The following is a 21146-nucleotide window of genomic DNA, read 5'->3' as shown; positions in this document are numbered from 1 at the left end:
TATATATATAGATTAAAAGGCAAAATACTGAAAAACAACAATGCTGTGGGAAACAATGGCTAGATCTCAGTAGAGATACAAAAATGATAAGCAACAGCTAAAAAGTAAACGTATGTAAACATCCAGAAATATAACCAGAGCTTTCGGACAACACTAGTCCTTCCTCAGTGGCGAGTGAGTGAGGGTACGAAAAGCTAGATGGTATAAAGTGAGAATTTCATGGAAGCATGATTGGAAACAATAGGCTGGGTGAGATTAGAATAAACAGCCTAAACGAGTAAACAGAAAGGCCAAAACTAAACTTTTATATATATAAAGGAATGGATACAACTTGGTACTCAAGTAGTGAAAGATCACAGCAGTTACAGAGGAAGGGACCATAAAGGGAGCGACAGTATAACAAAATATGACACTACAGAGGGTGTGTGTGGGTATAGTGGATTAGCAATATTTGTAATGACACACCAACTGAACATTTACTGAAACTATGAAGTAAGAAACCTTTATAATGTTAAAAAAATACCAAGTAGGTCCAATGATATGTCTCAGATAACTTACTGTAAAACATACCCCAAATATAGTAAGACTCGTCATTGTGACTTAATATTTAGATCTTTATTAGATCATCATCCGTCTAATAAATGATCGAAATATTGAATCACAATGACGAGTCTCACTAATATTTGAAGTATGTTTTATACTAATTTAAATGTTACTTGATGTATTCCCTTAGGACATGGTGGTCGTTAGAAATGAAGAAACGTGCTATGTTACCAGGGCGACTGCCACGCTCCAGCTCATCTATAAGGTGTGTGCTTTGCATGTTGAATTTTCCTCAGAAAAAATTATTACCAGACATAATTTGATTTTTGCAAAGGTTATACAAAATATTTATTTTGATTATTCAAAACGACACACACACACACCCACCCACACACACACACACACACACACAAACCAATTTAAATTAATTTCGTAGAAATGTATTGATAGGCCTATTATATCTTTAAAAACTTTAAAATCACGAGTGCCAACAATACAAATGTATTAAACACTTTTGCAATGGCCTGTGACAAAAGGTACAATAACGTTACAGTTTGGTGTACAAAACCTTTTTTTTTTTTTTTTTTTTTTTTTTTTTTTTTTTTTTGTTGAACCATGAATTCGTATTTATAACGTAATTCACAACTAAATAACTTTGCAACATTAAAGAACATTGTATTATTTTTCGGTTATACCTCAACATTTTTGCGAATGCTATAAAAAAGTTTTGTGTTGCTGGGTACTTTATTGTATGCTTCCTCAGGCGTATGTTTTCACACATTCATGGCCAAATTGTTTATCTTATTTTATTTTCTTATTAGATCGTGGACGAGTACCCCGTGGTGCTTCATTTTGTGGGTAGTCAACAGATTCCTCTCGAATATTTTGTTCTGACATCCGACGCCATGATCTCCAATCTATGCTCCGATCTACCAATATGGTGGTCAACTATTAGCTGCGAACCACACTCTACATAAAACACATGCATGCATACGTGTCTGAGGGATTACATCCCTCATTTCAATTCATGAGTGATTTATGCTATAAGCTGCTCTGTAATTTGACTGCCATAATATTAATAATTATATTATAATTCCAATTGGCTTCAATCTTCTGTCGGTACAAGTATGATATTTGTTTATTAGCCTCTTGTGTTTAAAGGTCTGACTGGTGAATGGTGAATTTTTATCTCATATATCCACAAGAAGTTGTAAAAATAATTATATCAAATATAAATAAAATATCTGTAATGCTTTTGTAATGAAGACAAATAAATAAAATTGTGTCAAATAATTATTAATTATTTATTCTTTATAGCACGATCCTCACACCCCACCTCTTTTATCGGGTGCCCGCCATGTCTGTAGCTCGGCTAGTTCTTGTTGGAGGTAAGCATGAGCCCAAAAAAATACGTATATTTATTTACTTCCTTTTTCTATGTATTTGTAATCCAATGTTTGATTTATTTTGAATAAATTAGAGGTGGTTGAAAGTCATAATACAGGTACTACACGCATATTTGCATTTTGCTACCCTTCGGTGCCCCATTTTTGTATTGGAATTGGGCACCAGAGGAATAAAGATAACCGTTTGATAAGGGTAGAACTTCCGAGGAAACTGGAACTATTTTTTCTGACGTATATGTGGCTCTGATTCTAGATATAAGATAAAAAAAATTAAGATAAAGATAAGATTAACTTATTCGGCTTATATTTTCACCCCCAAAAAAAAGGTATTTTAAATTGGTATAAAGGCAGCAAAATGTATTTGATAGGAAATAAAACCAGACAAAGAAAATGACAATTTGAAACTTCTGAAACTAAATCAAGCTTAGTCAGGAAATCCATCTATCAATCGTCTTTGGTTAACTGTTAACTACCTTATCTTCAAACACTTTCTTAAACCGACTAAGATTTGCAACCGACCTAAAGGGGTTTGGACTCCTATTCCATTCAGTTATTGTAATAAAAGTAGATTATTTGAAATATGGTATAAAACAATGAATAATGCGGGATTGATGCCTACAGTTTATCAAAGAAATTTACTCTTCTACTGTATCCTACAGTACCTTCTCGTCACCACTACATTCTACGTAGCCTATTGTCTTGCTGTTGGTAAACAGTAAGCATATTATTTTTTTTTTAACATGAGAAGCATTTCTCATCATTCTACAATAATAATTCTGAGTTTCATATAGTTTTGGTTACTACGAAAGTTTGCATTTTTGTTTTACAATGCTTACGCCTTAATTTAGCATTATACATTATCATCACCCTACGTTTTTAATTTTTTGGACTACATTATCACCACCATCACCACCACCACCATCACCATAATCATTGTCATATTAATAATCATCAATACCTCCACCACCAGCATCATCATCGTCATCATTGTCGTCACCATAATCATCATCAGTATGTGAATAGCAACCTTTAATCTTCATTAGGAGGTAATAGACAGATGATAGACAGAATAGATAACTTTTATTGTCCTCGTAAAAATAATAAAAACAAGAAAATTCATCTTCCATTGGCGGAATTAATTGTACAAAATCAACTCGAATTTAAAAATTAAAAATCAATCATAATAATTATGTTCCATTACAATTAATGAAGGCATACTGTAATAAGTTACATGTATGACGCCCAGTCGCCCGGTAATTGGTACCAGAGAATACACCATTTCAAGGCTTGATAAACAAAGTGTACAGAAAACGTCAATGAGATGATGATGTTACAAAGTAGGCCTTTTCGGCTCGTATTCTTTCACGAGACGCTTCGTCAGTTTTGTCTCGTACTCCTAAGTCAATACGATATAGGTGCTAAGCTAATCATTTCTACCTTCTTGATTAATGTGTAGAGTTTACAGACGAACTACCTTACAGCATACATATCGCTTAACTCTTATCAACGGCACATAATATTTAGTCACTAGAGACATCAACTGTATACATTTTATATTTCAAGTAGGCCTAACCATTACTTGTAAGCTGCTTAGATTAATTTTGAACCAATTCAATTAAACACAGAGGTGAGTTGAATTATATTTGCTTCGATATGGTGACTTTAGCTTCAGTCCCAAAAGACATAGATCTTAATCAAAATGTTAATGTCAGAACATTGCAATTCCCTGTCGTATACTAAGGTACACGATCAGGCACAAGATAGGCCTATGCGTAAACAAACGTTGGAACAAGTGGGTATGGTCACTTCAGTGTCTTATTCTGCTGTTGATAGAAATTTTCACCTTTCATCAGTAAGGAAGATACACATTTTTATTAATATTACGTAATGAGTTAAGAAAATTAAATCTTAAAAAAATAAAATTAGGTCTAATTGACAATTATCAATTAATACCAAAATGACAAACTTATTCCATTGAGGTCTAAATTATTGAGAAGAAACATAAAAAGAAACAATCTAACGAAAACTAACCAAACAATGAATTAAACGTTTATACAATTATTGAATTAAAATGTTCCACACATCTACACGTGTCTCTCGTAACGTCATTGCTAAGAAATATTTGGAAAGGAACTGCTGCTCCGGCAGAGTTATTATGTACCTGGATCTTCCAGACTATGTTCATCCAATTTGGAGAGGTCTTAAGAATTGTTGAGTAAACATCACCGGCTAAACTTAAAACTGGTCAGCAGCCTGCGTAGCTACGACCGTTTACACCACCAAGAGAAATATAGTACACATATATCCAAGGAAAGTAACTGAACGTTTGAAATTCGCGAAGGATTGGAGAATTTCGAACGGAGAATGTTTATTGTATTGAGATCACTTGTCAGACATTGATATTGCTACTATCTCTGACTATAGGAGCGGGTTCCTTTAGATAGGTAAACACTCTGGACAAAAAACGTTGAAGTGGAATTCACCGAAGTCTCAATGCACCTTTAGAGTAATCGCATTCCATCAATGACAGAATTACGTAACTTTCCGCTCCATTCAAGTATGTAATCGCAAACATTTGTATTTACCTTGGTGATATTAATGCGCGTTTAGGTAATGATCATTGGTTTGTATGTCACAATCTACTGCATCTTCGAACTGGTAGTGTGTAAAAAAGTAGGCCTATCATCACACGAGCCCATTTTCAAGTACATTTTCACCCATAAAAATAATCTTCAGGAAGTGAGGCAGTAGGATAGAACATAAAGCAGCAGAGGAAAGGGAGCGAGACATCAATTTAAACCCAAGTGAGGGAGTGAGGCAGTGCTATATCACGGCATTGCGCTAGAATAGATTAGCTGTATCGAGGCAATGAGTTAGAACACATGAAAAGAAGACAGTTGATTAAAGCTAAAAGTCGGATTGGAAGTAAATCACCGAAAGGTCCACTGAATAATGTCACATAAGATAGTACATTACATACTCCAAGTATCAAAATTGAATTTAATTGTGTTAGTTCGTGATGTGAGCGACGATTTAATATAATATAAATATATATATATGAATATATATACATAATTTGATTATTTACTTTGCTCCAACAACAAACGATGACGATTATGATTATCTCTCAAATCTATCCTCAAGCAAACCTCTAGAGCTAGTTGATTTTCTAGATCTAGACTCACTCCTAGCACTAAGCCCATGACTGAACGCATACCCTTAGTCATTGATTTCAGTCCCAGTTGTTCCAAACTAGCTAATAAACTCAACAAGGCTTTCAATCTATTGAGCACCACCCATCTATAAAAACTATTAATTTTTCAACGCCAAACGCCAACCACCCAATCTCAAATCTATTCTATCTTCTTCCCGCTTACTTTCATCTTCTAGGACCGTTAGTAATACCATATATGCCACAAGCCTGGATATCGAATTTGTAAGTGTATCACCACCACTAACTCTATTACTATGTCTCATTCTGGTTGCACTATTCGTCTCCCCTGTCTTAGTTGTGATGCTCACAATGTGGTATATCTGTTATTCTGCAATATTTGTGAAGCTGGACATTATTTTATATTACGAAACTGGTGATTTTAAGTCCCGATTTAATAACCACAAATTTTTATCCTTCACAATCGCACTGGTTTTTCCTGTATTTGAACACTTCAACTCCCCCAACCCTTTTCTGATTGGTCAGAATTTATCTTTTGTTTTCTGATTTCTGGTAGTTAAGTATTGTCAACATCACGGACTATATTCATTCTTGACAATGTTCTAATAAAGAACGAAACTTAAAATTAATTTTGGCCTCACGATTGTCAATATAATATAATATACCTAATATATAGATCTAATATATAACCTAGAATTATTGCCTGCAGTGCTTGATAAAATGATAAGAATGTTGAAGATATTTCATAAACCTTAATTTCGAATGACGCAGTGCAACATATTATCAAAGACGTGCCTCTAATAATGAATACAAATTAGGAATGTTTCAATTGATCAAAGATAGCATTTTTATGAGACCCCAGTGTTTGTAACTGAATAGTAGTTCTTACTCTAACTAAATTTAATGCGTTATAAGGAATCTTTACCTATATGCTTCTTACACCAACGCGTAGCGAATTACAGATTTTTCTCACGAAACAAAGGTGAATTTTATGATTATGATAATAATGATAATGATGACGATGGTGATAACGTTGATGACGACGGTGATAATAATAATATATAATCGATTTGTACTTATATAAATTGTCACAATATGTTGCTACATGACATGGTTATTTGAACATCAATGTACCTGAGCCTGTATTAATCAAATACATTAATAATGTTAAAAAAGGTTCTTCAAACAAATATGAAAATTATTCTATTCTCTTTATGAGAGTTTGTAGCACTGTGACTAAGATAATCTCCATGCTAGAAGTTTAAATAAAGCCAGGAACTCTGCGTCACATGACGGTCGTACGACGAGTCCAACTGCGCTCCCTGAGAGCGCTAAACTAGCGACATCGTCTGCTAATTGTCGGTGACAATCTGACCGGGTCGTCATTAAAAAAGGATCTGTTGCACCGTGCACGTGCGTCTTGACGTTGCGTTCTCCCTATAATTGCGCAGTGAGTAGGCCTAGGCTTAACGACTTGATTTCTGCAAAGTCGCTACACTGTCGCTACCATAGAGAAATTATTCTACTGCGACACATTCGTGAATGCATTCCAAATTGGCCGACCAATCAACGTTTCAGAGACTAGGAAAGCGTGTAGCGAGGAGAGGCCTTCCTTCTTGTAATTTTTATGGTACCAGCATTTTTTTTTTAATTTTGCTTAAGAAAATGAGCTATTATGTGTGAATTTTTTCAAATGTTGAACTTCGTTAAATGCGGTACTGTGGATTTAAGTTTAGGTTATAACGTAAATGATTAAATTAATAAATATTTGGCGACATTATTAGTTAACGTTATCAATTAAAGTGATTTAAAATTTATTAATTATCGTTGAATTAAAACCAATGTATTTTACCAGACATGGAGCTGAGACGTGATAAAAACGAATGGAGCAGAAATAAGTTCAAAGCAATGAAACCTACAATGATAGGGATAACACGAATGGGCATGGTTAGGTTAGGTACTAACTGTAATACACAAACTAAAGAAGAGTAACTGAATGGAGGCCACGTTTAAAAAATGAAAGACAATATGCGTACATTTTAATGGATTGAGTGATTTGGTCAGAGGAAAAAGACAGACAAAAATCAGTAGCACAGACTATGGAGATCAAAATAATAGAAGAAACCATGATCAGAAAAGTGAATTTGAGTGTATTGAAATCAAGACTGCTACAGTAGTAGGAATAAGACGCCAGGTTAATCCGAAGCGTGAACATGTATACTGTCTATCGACCACCAGCGGCATTTGGATTTAAAGAAGGTCGACGAATTACTATAAAGATTTTGCTACCGCTTGGGGAAAGACGCATCGTGGACTAAAAACATCGTGGCTAAAGCATTCAGTGAAGGCTAGCGTCCGTAGTAATTCCGGAATAGAAAACTACTCATAAATTAAAGTATGTCGTCTGCCATATTGGCGCAGTAGCAGGCTTTCCAAACTAGGTACCCATTTATACTTGGGTGGAGAGAAGCAACTCAGATAAAGCACCTTGCTCAAAGACACAAGCGAAAATGCACACTTAGGAATAATTGAAAATATGGCCTCGACGGGGTACAATGCCATCATTTTTCTATTTCAAGACCAGAGCTAATTTAAGTATAATTAACTAATAATTTGCTACATTTACTTTTCTTGTATAATTCTCATCATTTATTATTATTATTATTATTATTATTATTATTATTATTATTATTATTATTATTATTATTATTATTATTGATTGCAAACGTGTGGCGTGAAATCTTTTGTGTTAAACGCATAGCTTTAAAATAGGATCTATCTCTAATATCCTGTTCTTTGTGTTATAATTACATTATTAGTTTTATTAGTATTATAGATTATATTAGATAGTATTAGTTTTAGATCTAGAGTAATAATTATAGTTTAATTGATTCTCATACAGGGGCGGGGTTGGTGTGGCCTTTAGGATGAATTACTTCTTCGATTTATCTCCAAAATCTGAAAGTTTGTTTAATGGCCACACTTCAGTGAAACCAGATCTAATTATATTATATTTTGGTGTAATCATCGCCCAAGTTAGGAGAATCCACATAATTTTAATGACAAACACGATGTACTTATTCCAGCCATAAAAAGTAAAAACAAAATCTTACCCCATGGCTGATTTTATTATTGACCATATTGATTGCAACCATCTTATCCAATCATTCAACCACTGATGAGCAATATCGAAACGCCAACGTGAATGTTAAAAATACATTGGGCAATTACATTTTTTCCCCAATTTTCTTTAAACGTCTTTCTCTAGATGAGGTTATCAAGTATTTGAAAAATATTCACTGTAATTGATGTTATTTAGTGCTAATATAATTAAAATGTCTAAATCATTGATAACATATTTCATCTACCGGTATTTTCCTCTTTTTTAAGTGTGTTCGATTAAGTAATTGGTTTCGTTAAAAATGTCCGTCTGCCAAAAAAGTCTGAGAATTCCTCTCAAAATTTAATTAATAACTTCTCAACCAGAAACAGATCAAAGAAAAACATTTTTATGTATAGGCCTTCGAGGGTAAATCTTTGGACTTTTTAATTCATGTTGAATATTTATCGAACGTTTCATGCATGTAACCTTTAAGTTGTTGCTGCCTGCTGATGGAACCATTATTTTTCTTGTAAACATGATGATCCCAAGCATTTAGATAAACGAAAACTTTCAAGAATTTCCGTGGTTAATTTCAAACAATCCTACGCTTAAAAAAATCATATATATTAATTTATATTTATCTAGAAAAATATATGATATTTTAAACTTCAAAAACAAGCTAAAGAAAGAAACTATGTTTTTAGCTATTGAATATGTTTTCCTTTAACTCGAACATGATTGTATGCTCATATGTTTTACCGTGATAAGCAACAAGCCTATAGGCACATTATAATGTGAAGATCTGAATTTGAATTTGTAAAGTTAGTGATGTTCATCAACATTTTCCCAAACATTTTAATGAAATTTATGGTTCCTTTAAACGTAAATGTCTTGGTTAATTTAGTTTTTCTTATTAAGGTCCTATTGTATAACCTTTCAACTTTATAATGGGATGTTCGTGGACCGGGAGACTAAACGAAGGAGTCTCGGAGGGAGCGTGACCCAAGCTGTGCTTGCAGTGTTTAACTACTATCTAGAATCATCTTCCAATATACCATACGTGGTATATTGGGTTTTTTTTATTTCAAAACAAAAAGTAATTCATTTTTTGGTAATACTTTATCTATAAATTAATAAATAACAATAATATGATATTCAATATATAGTTGAACGGCATAAGTAAACAGATAAAAAAGTTGACGTAGGCCTATAATGAAATTATATCTTGCATTGCTCACGAATATTTCGATCACACATGCAACCAACATATTTATGAGAATAAAGCTACCTTTCAGAGTTCAGAATTTATTTTCCTATATATCTTTATCCTATAGGCATATATGTGCTATATAAATAAACCTTTTATTTGACATTAATATATATCTATGTTATGTAAGATGGTTTATTATAGAACATATATACATATAAAATATTTTGATCATTAAGTATATTGGCGTCTTGATATGTGCCAGCAAAACAAATCAAATATAGGCCAAGGTTACTTATTTGCTGACGGTTTCGCTTAGACGCTTTTGCGACCAAGATGCAAACATGCTAGAAATATTTGGAAAATAATATAAACTTAAATCGTTAATTCTCACCTTCGACGTATTTAAGCCTCCTAGTGATTTTGAACTTTTCCATAAACAACACTAGAGAATCGAAATTAGAAAGAACCTGAAAACTCAAGCACAAATATTTTGATTTAAAATGTCAGTTAAATTAAGAAATATGTTATGATGGATTTAACACGTTTATAATAGTATTATGTTCGGCCTTATTCAAATACAATTTCATTAATATTTAAGTTAATTAGTTAAAAATTATTACACATATAACAAAAGGACGTCTATATGAATAAAGAAAAAAATTATGTCCGAAAATATTACGTCAAATTAAGAATTATGTTATGATGGATTTAATACGTTTATAATAGTATTATGTTCGGCCTTACTCAAATACAATTTTATAAATATTTAATTTAATTAGTTAGAAATTATTACACATATAACAAAAAGACGTCTATATGAATAAAGAAAAACATTATGTCCAAAAATATTACGCAAATAACGTTAGAAACAGATAAAACGAATACATAAGTTAGATAAAATAACAGTACGGATACATTAAACAAAAATTATTAGGAATCATTAACAGAATACGCTATATTTATAGACGAAAAATATTATTTAACACGTTATAAATGTCAATACGAATAATTTTGACATATAAATATGTTAAAAAATACAAGCGTTTCATATATATATTATATATTCATAATATTAAATAATACACGTTAGAAATACTAAAACGAATGATTTGGACAAATAATAATATACATACTTCAGTAATGATTTTTTTTTGTATTTTATTTTCTATTTTATTCAACTTTATTTACCTAGGGTGACCCAAAACAGCGGTATGCTGACGATCATAGGCCCTCCTGTAAAACATAATGCAATCACAAAACTATACAGAAAAAATATAAAAATAAAGTACTATAAATACAATGCAATAAAAACTCAATATAAAATAAGATCAATAAATCAAATCTATCAAAATGTTAACATCGGTGTGGAATTCTATATACATTTCAATTCAATTTTATAACATTTATTATCCGAGTTTTGTCGTCTGGGTCGAGTTGGTTTTGGTTCGAGTTGTCGTCTGGCTCAAGTTCGTTTTTGTTGAGTTATCGTCTGTTCAGAGTTGGTTTTGAGCCGAAATGACCTGTTACGTAAGATGATTTATTATAGAACATAATATTTCGAACATTAAGTACCGTATATTAGTTTCTATGTAACAATGCCAGCAAAACAAATAAAATATAGGCCCGGGTTACTTTTTGCTGACGGTTCCGCTTAGACGCTATTGTGAATAAGATGTAAGAATGCTAGATAAATTTGGTAAGTTAGATCGTTATTTCGTACCTTCAACGCATTTAAGCAACTTAGTGATTTTGAACTTTCTATAAACAGCACTAGAATCCAAATTAAAAAAAAACAAGAAAAAAAAAAAACAAGAAAACTCAAGCACAGACATTTTGATTTACAATGTCAGTTAAATTACCTGTCAAAACATTGTGTAACTTCTTAATTACCCGCGAAATCCACGTATACATTCAGTGATAATCAGCGGATTTATGTACATTACCAAGTAAAAAATAGTGTCATTACAATATCATAAAGATTGCAGTGAATCCAAAATTGAAGTGAATTCAATCCAAGCTTAATTTTCTACGTCACAGCAGTGCAAGTATTTGCCAAATACTGTTACACATTAAAGTATGATTGAATAATAATTGTATTATGTAAAAAAAAACATGGCTTATCAAAGAATAACACATTACCTCGTGCTACCAGTTTTTATGAAAAAGCTTATCGTAAATCGCTCGAGTGCGATTAACTGTTCAGATCAGCCACAAAACAAGTCAGAAACTAAACAAGCACCTTTTCTTCTTAGCTACCAGCCCTGATGAAAACAGCTTTTGCATAAATTGCTCGATTGCGAGAGGCGTTAGGATATAATCTTCAATCATTGCCGTCTGCAATGTTTTGTTTTGTTTTATAGAGATTTAAACAGGTGTAGTGTAACGTTCGATGAAGTAGACCCAAAATGGATAATAATGCTTAAGTTAGAAAACGATTCTGATGTTCAGGTTCAGAAATCAATTTAGTGTATTTACATTACGGTAAGCAGTGTAACCCGGAGTCATGGACAATGGGCGTAGCTGCTTGCTTTGCTTTACCTAGATCCAAGAAGTGTATAGCAAACATTATGCAGATTCTTAATGGAAGTTTTGCCACGATTCATATTTCAAAAAATAAAAGGAAGCACCGTGTACCCATGCATTGGGAATTGTTGTGTGTTGTGGAACTGAATTGAACAGCCAATGGAAAGTGACTCAGTAAGCACGAAGCGTGGATGCAGCTCTCCGTGACGTAATCTAGTCGTAAATTAGAACTTTCGTGTTCTACTGCTGCATTCACACCCTTTATAAGAGAAGATAAATGTAGTGAACTCGTCACAAAGGCAACACCACTAGCGACGACTACACAACGTGAAACTCATTACAGCACTAACCCAAAAGAAACACATTTTAGGAAAGGTAAGTTTAAGTTGTTGTTGAATATTGTTTTGGTACTCAGTATTTTTTTAAATTTCTGATAGATACTTTCGTATTTACCTATCAGCACACCAGCTATTACTATTAGGAACAGTGTTACAGGCCTACGATATTTGTCATTGACATTTATTTTTGTTGATCCAATACAATTATTGAGACAGCGAACGGAACATTTGCGAAACATAGAGTGTGAGTAAAACATCATATGATTTTTCTTATAGTAGATCAATAATTCCATGAAAAATATGCCTTACATATTTCAAATGCTGTAATTCATTGATATCTGTTCGTTTTGATTGCGTTGTTGAAAAGGCTTTTACTATTAGCAAGCGCTATTTGGCCTCCTCAGGGCTATGTCAGTTAATCTTTTCTTTTTCTCTCTTGTTTTTCATTGTTTATTAATGTAATGTTTTGATATTTATTTTACTTGTTTGCCCGAACTATTATAAAATAAAAAAAAAATAACATAACTATACTAATGGGTCGAAATTAAATTATTCAAAGAAATAACAATATTGTTTTCGTATTTGCAGCTAATATAAATTTTCACAGATTTCACTTTGGCGAAAAAAAATAATGGAAAATTTATACTAGACATATTATTATTATTATTATTATAGCTTGTAAACAAATTCACCTAAAGATGTTTCGACATTTTCACCATTTTCGTTGATCGTACTACGATTATGTCTAAAGATGCATTGTCTACAAAAAATTGGGGAAAAAATTCAAAAAATGTATTAAATTATTGAATGGCTCATTGAAAAGGATCGAACAAAAGTAGTTCTTACCGATTTAGATACGCTTTACTACAAAATACCTTAAATTGATTACCAACTAAAGAATCAGGAGAGGTAGCCTATTATTGGGTTTGTCTATTAAATAACGAGGAAGATTTTCTCAATAAAATTTACTAAAAATAGACGTTTTTCAAATCTCAACAAATGTGTATTCTATAAACTGTATTATAGAATGATGCGGTTACTTTAGTTTTTTGTAGGCATATTTAACAATCATTGAATTATAAAATATTGAATTGTTTAATTATTCATCTTTTATTCGATCATGATAAAAACTTTGTTCAATAATCATAAGATAAAATTTGTTATATCTTTCGAGTATCTCTTCTTGAACGCTAGTCGTCGTTAGACATCGCGCATCTCACTAATTTCCGCCATTCGGTGCGTTTTTGAGCAAGTGCGTGCATAGACCCGTGTGTGAAAAATCTGGTTTTTTTCTTGATATTGGCCATCCATGTTGTTGTCGGCTGTTGTTGTCGGCTGTTGTTGTTGTTGTTGTCTTTAGTATAGTATTATTATATAAAGTTTGTTTGGCTTATTCGATTATTATACAAGTGAATTATAAATATTTAAGCTTATTCAGTTACTGTAAGACCACGATGTTATATATTTTGACTTTTTAATTACTTTTTGATATAAAATATGCGGTCATAATAAATCATTTTACTTCATTAACCGCACTGCTATTATATACGATCGTCAAAAGTTGACATAAGTAAAGATAAACCGAGGAAACCCCAATGACAAATTAAATTCAATATTAATTTAAGATATGACATATTGACCGAGGTAATGGCTCGAGTGTTGAATCAATCTGGAAATTCAAGACGACATGCTAACAGTGATTTGCAACCAAATTTCAACATGATATTCTATTACATTTTATAATAAACGATATCATAAGTTAAATCGTTTATTAACATTAAGTGACGGATTGACAATTGTATTAATTTCAGTACTTATGTCTGATGAACGGACGTAATTTAATGGATTTTTTTTTACTTCAGAAAATGTTCGAAGTGAATGTTCAATTATATACAAAATGTTGCTGCAAATCTGTATTTAGGAATGTTGTGTATATATCCAGTCTGCTTTCTATTAAGAAAATGCAGTTGAAAATACATAGGCCTAGTTTAAATTACTTAATATTCTTCAAATATCATTACTTTCAGAATTTCAAATAAATAGCCCTATATTACTATTATTTAGTACTGTCACATCGAAATAAAGATATAAGGATGTCTTTAGTTGAAAAATGATCTTTTAAAAATCCAGATAGGTTTGAAGTCAATATCGCATAGAGCAGAAAGAAGATACGCCATCGCCTCTCGAGAGTTAATATCATATTTCATTTCTAATTCAAAGTCTAAAATTAAATAGAAGCGAGAGTGCCGTTTAAATTAGAATTGTCTATGCCACTCATTCATTTTGTAAAATAAATCTACCAATTGCGAATAGAGATAAATGGCAAATTCAATTACGACCAATAGGTCTACCAATAATGGGAAAATTTAGATCTGACGCATTTAAAGGAAGATCATCTAGATTTTTCCAAAGTGTATTAACATACATATTGCTATCACTGTCTAATTAGTTTTGTATGTCTATTAGACTGTGTATACTAAATATTTGTTTACTTACTATATAGCCTTCATTAGTGTAACCCGGTAGCTGGCTATGAACTATTTTTTTCAGAAAAAGTCATTTACACACCATATATACCTTAACGAAAAAAGCTAGAGGATTCAAATTTCCATATTTATTTGAACAAAACAAGAAAAGGTTTTGGCCATAGGCTTTCATCCTTACTTATTGATATATTATTTAAATATTCAAAGATTTTGTTAAATTTAATAACATATAAAATATGTACGCCGCCAAGACGATTTTTACTGTTCTACACATTACTGCAACACTTCTTTCTTTTTTCGTACCGTTTGTGTGTAAAATGTTTTACTAAAGTATTGTACTTGATGACATTTTGGATGCTTTGAATCCAGTCTAACGTGTGTCCTGTACGATCACAGAGAATTGAACCACAATTATAGAGGTATACGAAAAATAAAGCAAAATAAATATACAAGTACAGTATAATACTGTAAAATAGGAAAAAATTGTGAAGGTTATACAAACCTATTATAGGCCTACTCGGAGAATAAAATGAAGATATTAAGGCAATTATTATAGCGGATGTCCAGCCTATTCCTAATTTGAATATTATCTAGTATAATTTCAAATCTGCGACCTATTAGCTTTTCTAGCATAACCATACTGCATTACATGTCAATTGTATGAGAGTTCTTTAGGGCTAGATCTCGTTGGGTCTTTGTGGTCTAACGGTATTATTGAGAGTTTGTAGATTTTAATCCTGTCGGAGACACTTTTTTTTTCATAAAAATCGAAAGGGAGGTTTCTGTTGCAGGACAATGCTTGATACGATTATGATATCATGTTCCTATTTGAGAACTGTTAATATTATTGTTATTTATCTGTTTGTTTATATATATATATATATATATATATATATATATATATATATATATAGAATTATTGATTGTATTTTTTACATTATAGGCCTACAGACTTGTGTACTTTACATTTTTTATATGTTTACATCAAGTCTATTATACATTAATAATCAATATACACAGTATAATGGACATAATTGATAGTATATTATTGTTGAAATTATATTGATTGATCGATACATTACATAATATGTCGGTAATCCGGTTTTTATTACCCTCTTGTACGAAAAAAAAGAAAGAAAAAACAAAAACAAAAATCAAAACAGAACTAACTTCCCAAAAGTACTCACTAGGGACAGAAATCAAAATACACACCGTCCATAAGCATACAGTATTAGGCCTATACAATAACAGACGAGGTAGGATCCAAAGAGGTTTATCAAATACATAAAAGGTCCCTGAATATCAGCCTTGCTGAAAGGGTTACCGTCTATAAAGATTTTTGAGATAAAATAAGTTAAAACAATAAAATAAATATAATTTTTTTGTATATTTCTTTCCAGATGCATAAGGAATGTGTTTTTGCAGTGATTTTAGCCATGGTATTATGTTCTGAATTTGTAAATGCGGCATCAGATGACTATAGGCGAGGAAGTTATAATGGGATGCTCAACCCTAATGCACGTTTTGGTTTTGCCAGTGGAACTCTTGGTCAAGTAAGTCAGGTGTACAACTCTGTCAGTATAATTTCTTTATAATATTAATAATAAAAATAATAATAATAATAATATAATAATAATAATAATAATAATAATAATAATAAAATGATAATAATAATAATAATAATAATAATAATAATAATAATAATAATAATGATACATTATTTCTGAATTGAACATATTTTTGTGAATAACCTTTACCATCGCCTTTTTAAAGTATCACATAAAGAAAGCTGAAGCAAAATCAATGTAAACATGAATTGTTTATATTGATATCCATGTGGGAATTTCAATAAGTTCAAATAATCACTATAAGTCCTAAATATTTAAAGACAATGTCTTTGTTGTTTTGTACTTATTAATAAGGCCAGGGAAACTGTACCCTGATGAGGCTGTGTTATTTCAATGATCTATACTTATGATAGCTTAACGTCATGGGATTAACGATCTTAAATAGTACCATATTGATATCAAAACATCTCGTAAAAATTATGCCATGTTTTCTTCAATTGCAGGAAAATTTCATATCACATAATATGGCTAGAATCTCAATTTTCAAACGTTTACAAATGATTTAAATGTAATAGCATGTAATTGTTCTTTACAGAATGGTTTTTACAGGAGCGGTTCATTAAGTGCAAAACGTGACCCATACGAACTCGGAGATGAAGCTGATGAAATTGTGAGGGAAGTAAGGCGAAACCCATCAAAAGGCCTTCGATTCCACAAGGGGGCGCCGTTCGGGAAACGTGCTTATGATCTTGAATTCAAAGACGACAATACAAAAGGGATGTAAATAAGAAATTACGGTTTCCTGTCATCATATCTCTACGCATTCAAATAATAAAATCAATGCGTTATCAGAATTAAACACAAAAATGGTCATTGAAATCCGTAGATGACTCACCACAGTTCTGGGGGACGCTTTATGGACATTCTCTAAAAGGGCTGAAACTTGAATGGCGTTGTGCTATTAAATTTTGTTATCCGATGAACTTAGACAAAGAGTAAAATAAATAAATAAAAACCTCATGCACACCGACTTATTGTGCAATAACAAAAATGACTTGTCAGGGAAATTACCAAATGTTCTAGGGTGTAAGTTCAATTGTACGAAAAGAGTACTTAAATTGTCTTTCACTTATCATGTCTATTTTATAGCGTTCTTATGGTGGATCAAAAAGTAACAGCCCTCGAGTAAATGGCTGGAGTGTTTTCTGATACGAGGGGTCAATAGGCAACAGCAGACGATCGATGGTTGACGTGTACAGTTATTTATTACACCCACGTTCTGTTTTTAAAAGAGTTCAGAAAAGCTGCTCATGATTTTACCGATTAATGATATTTTCCTTTGGTGCACAACATATTTAGTGAACATTACGAATCAATTTAGACTAGAAACGAAACCCAATACCCGTACTGATGTTGATGATGTATCATTTATAATATAGTAATTATTTCATTAATACAGTATGCCAAAGCTAATGAAGGCAGGGCAAAGTAAATTTACGTCGGTCAAACCTTGTCTTGTATAACACCAGACGAATACTCAGAGGGTTTAATATATGGACCTGGCCTAGCTTACCTTGAGTGTGAAATTAAAGTTGTGAACGTAATGTAATCAACTAATGGGCGTGTGCCTAATGTTGTACCATAAGAAATACATTGAAACTTCGATTCCACAAGGGGGCGCCGTTCGGAAAACGTGCTTATGATCTTGAATTCAAAGACGACAATACAAAAGGGATGTAAATAGGAAATTACGGTTTCCTGTCATCATATCTCTACGCATTCAAATAATAAAATCAATGCGTTATCAGAATTAAACACAAAAATGGTCATTGAAATCCGTAGATGACTCACCACAGTTCTGGGGGACGCTTTATGGACATTCTCTAAAAGGGCTGAAACTTGAATGGCGTTGTGCTATTAAATTTTGTTATCCGATGAACTTAGACAAAGAGTAAAATAAATAAATAAAAACCTCATGCACACCGACTTATTGTGCAATAACAAAAATGACTTGTCAGGGAAATTACCAAATGTTCTAGGGTGTAAGTTCAATTGTACGAAAAGAGTACTTAAATTGTCTTTCACTTATCATGTCTATTTTATAGCGTTCTTATGGTGGATCAAAAAGTAACAGCCCTCGAGTAAATGGCTGGAGTGTTTTCTGATACGAGGGGTCAATAGGCAACAGCAGACGATCGATGGTTGACGTGTACAGTTATTTATTACACCCACGTTCTGTTTTTAAAAGAATTCAGAAAAGCTGCTCATGATTTTACCGATTAATGATATTTTCCTTTGGTGCACAACATATTTAGTGAACATTACGAAGCAATTTAGACTAGAAACGAAACCCAATACCCGTACTGATGTTGATGATGTATCATTTATAATATAGTAATTATTTCATTAATACAGTATGCCAAAGCTAATGAAGGCATGGCAAAGTAAATTTACGTCGGTCAAACCTTGTCTTGTATAACACCAGACGAATACTCAGAGGGTTTAATATATGGACCTGGCCTAGCTTACCTTGAGTGTGAAATTAAAGTTGTGAACGTAATGTAATAAACTAATGGGCGTGTGCCTAATGTTGTACCATAAGAAATACATTGAAATTATATGAAAAAATAATATGAATCATAAAAAAATATAAATAAAAGAACGCAATAAAGCCGATAGTCTATTAGCGTGTGTTTTTTTTTAATACAATGAGTGATAATTATGTTGTTGCTAAACCTATGTTTTGAACTTTGTACGGTATTCCTGGAACAGTTATGCCGTGTGAAAGGATTATTTTAATATTGGGGATGATCAATCAATCAATCAATGGATTTATAAGGCGCATAATGATGATAGTAATAATAATGTTAATTATGATGATGTAGGTGATGATGATGATGATGGTCATGATGATGATTTGTTCGCTTTATAAATCTTATTATTATTATTACTATTATTATGGTCATGCTAATGATGATGATATTGGCGATGATGATGGTGATGATAAGATGTTGACGACGTCATCTACGACGAATACGATAATAGAAATAAAGATGACGCTGATGAAAATTAAGATGAATCATCATTATTATAATCATGATGATGAGGACGTGAATGCTAGTAAGGTCATACCAAACCATACCGAGAGATAGGGAAACATTAAAGCGTGCTCTTTGGAGTAAAATCTCTAGCAAATGTGCCATCTTCTAGTTTGAAGAGGTTTAAGATTTGAAATTTTAAGGAATTTTAATACGATGTATAGAGTAGGCCTACTCCTCATCCAAAACGATCGTGCATACACGAATGCTCTCAACGCAGCTACACCTCTCCTAAGTAAGACCTACATGCTACAATTCTGGCAGCATATTCTAACACTGTTCTCATATCTCTTAATTTGTTAGATAGCTGCTTCTTCTTGTCCATCTTTAACCCTTCTCAGTTTACAACACTATTTTTTGCCCAGCCATAGGCGGCGTAGATCCATGGGTTCATCCTGACTAATCGCGCAGGTAGAATCCCAGGGCTTCATACTTACAAATGGAGAAAAGTAGAGGGCGGGGTCGTGAGGGAAGAGAGCGTAATTTGTGGTTGTTCTGTCAAATGGAAAACAAATGTTGGATTAATATATCCCTGGTTGAAAGTGAGCAAAATATCTTAAGCAAACGAATATCATCGCACTCGAAATTTCAGACTTTAAAAAAGTTATACAAAAGCCATAAGTTGTTAAAATACCACGCACAATCCAAAAAGGTTTAGCGAAGCAATATTGTTTAATTAAAAACTAGATGATGTTATACATGACAATTCTAAACAAATTAAATCAACACAGAATAAAAAAAATTATCCAAAACTACAAAACATATCATGTTTGGTTGAAGTTAAAGTTTACAATGACTTAAAAAGACCTACAAATGTTTTCTAATCGAACAACTAAAACTCTGAGTTACTATATGTTTGGTGTATATACTTTATAACCGGTCAAGAGAATTTAATTCTGGCAAATAATGGTAATATTACTCGGGAGGGGGATTTGAATGTATCACCGGTATATCCAGCTTCGTAAGAACATTTTTATTAACACAACATAAGTCAACATTTCGAAAAAGATTATGCACTATTATTATACTATTTCTAAAACTAATCTAAAATAACGTATTTATCTCAATAACATAAAAATAAGTCAAACCCTGCCATAGGTAGCTGCCGATTATTTAGTCCCTTTTAAATAACATCATTATTCATTAAGTTGCAATCATTTTCTCTCCCTAACCTTCCGAAGGTCTGGATCCGCCTGCACTTCTTTGCCTTAAATGTTTGCAGTGATGTATAAAATATCCACAGTACAGTATTGGGGTGTGGTAGAAGCGCCCTCGTCGCGGCCCTGGATAACGCTAATTCTACCACCACTATTATAATAATAGTCATGGTATGTAAAACAAATTTATTCCCTGACATCCAGGAGTGTAAACACCAATTACAGTACAGAATGCAATTAGCACTAAAGAATTAATTTATATAAGCATTTTAATTATGTACTAATATAGCAAATTGGTGTTTATTTTTCAGCTAGTTATGGAGGCCCATCATTACTTGTATACTACTTCAAAATTCAATTCGTTATAAATAATTCTATAATTAGCCTATATTTGAAAGTTGATTTAATGAATGTATTTATGCATGCTATATTTTTATGGTGATATATATATACTATATATACAGTATATATACTGTCTCTTATACACATCTAGATGTGTATAAGAGACAGGGTTACGATGATGAGGTGATATAATTTGACTA

At 32.2% G+C, this 21146-nt stretch overlaps 2 protein-coding genes across 2 annotated transcripts in view; both read left to right on the top strand.

Moving 5' to 3' along the window:
• The window catches only part of LOC117109061, an 8456-nt gene extending 6193 nt beyond the window's left edge, over positions 1-2263 (top strand). Inside the window, exons 5-6 of the mRNA XM_033251295.1 lie at positions 734-808; positions 1365-2263. Coding sequence (XP_033107186.1) covers positions 734-808; positions 1365-1520 — 231 coding nt within the window. The 3' untranslated portion in view covers positions 1521-2263. The remainder of the gene's footprint in view (positions 1-733; positions 809-1364) is intronic.
• Positions 2264-12183: 9920 nt separating this feature from the next.
• Positions 12184-18342, top strand: LOC117109058. The gene is made up of 4 exons (XM_033251286.1): positions 12184-12332; positions 16182-16334; positions 16945-17067; positions 18024-18342. Exons 2-4 carry the CDS (start codon positions 16182-16184, stop codon positions 18087-18089), a joined length of 342 nt encoding a protein of 113 aa, XP_033107177.1. The 5' UTR covers positions 12184-12332; the 3' UTR covers positions 18090-18342.
• The last annotated feature ends 2804 nt before the right edge of the window (positions 18343-21146 follow it).

The sequence above is a fragment of the Anneissia japonica genome, unplaced genomic scaffold (assembly GCF_011630105.1).
Source record: "Anneissia japonica isolate Jap-2015-1 unplaced genomic scaffold, ASM1163010v1 scaffold1863_len523710_cov156, whole genome shotgun sequence".
Lineage (NCBI taxonomy): Eukaryota > Metazoa > Echinodermata > Crinoidea > Comatulida > Comatulidae > Anneissia > Anneissia japonica.
This window is presented reverse-complemented; position numbering and strand designations above follow the sequence as displayed.

Coding starts and splice junctions, on each gene's coding strand:
- LOC117109058 (XM_033251286.1), top strand. CDS start 16,182: ATGCATAAGGAATGTGTTTTTGCAGTGATTTTAGCCATGGTATTATGT. Junction 16,335..16,944: donor CCAGTGGAACTCTTGGTCAA/GTAAGTCAGGTG, acceptor TGTTCTTTACAG/AATGGTTTTTACAGGAGCGG. Junction 17,068..18,023: donor AAGGCCTTCGATTCCACAAG/GGGGCGCCGTTC, acceptor CGATTCCACAAG/GGGGCGCCGTTCGGAAAACG.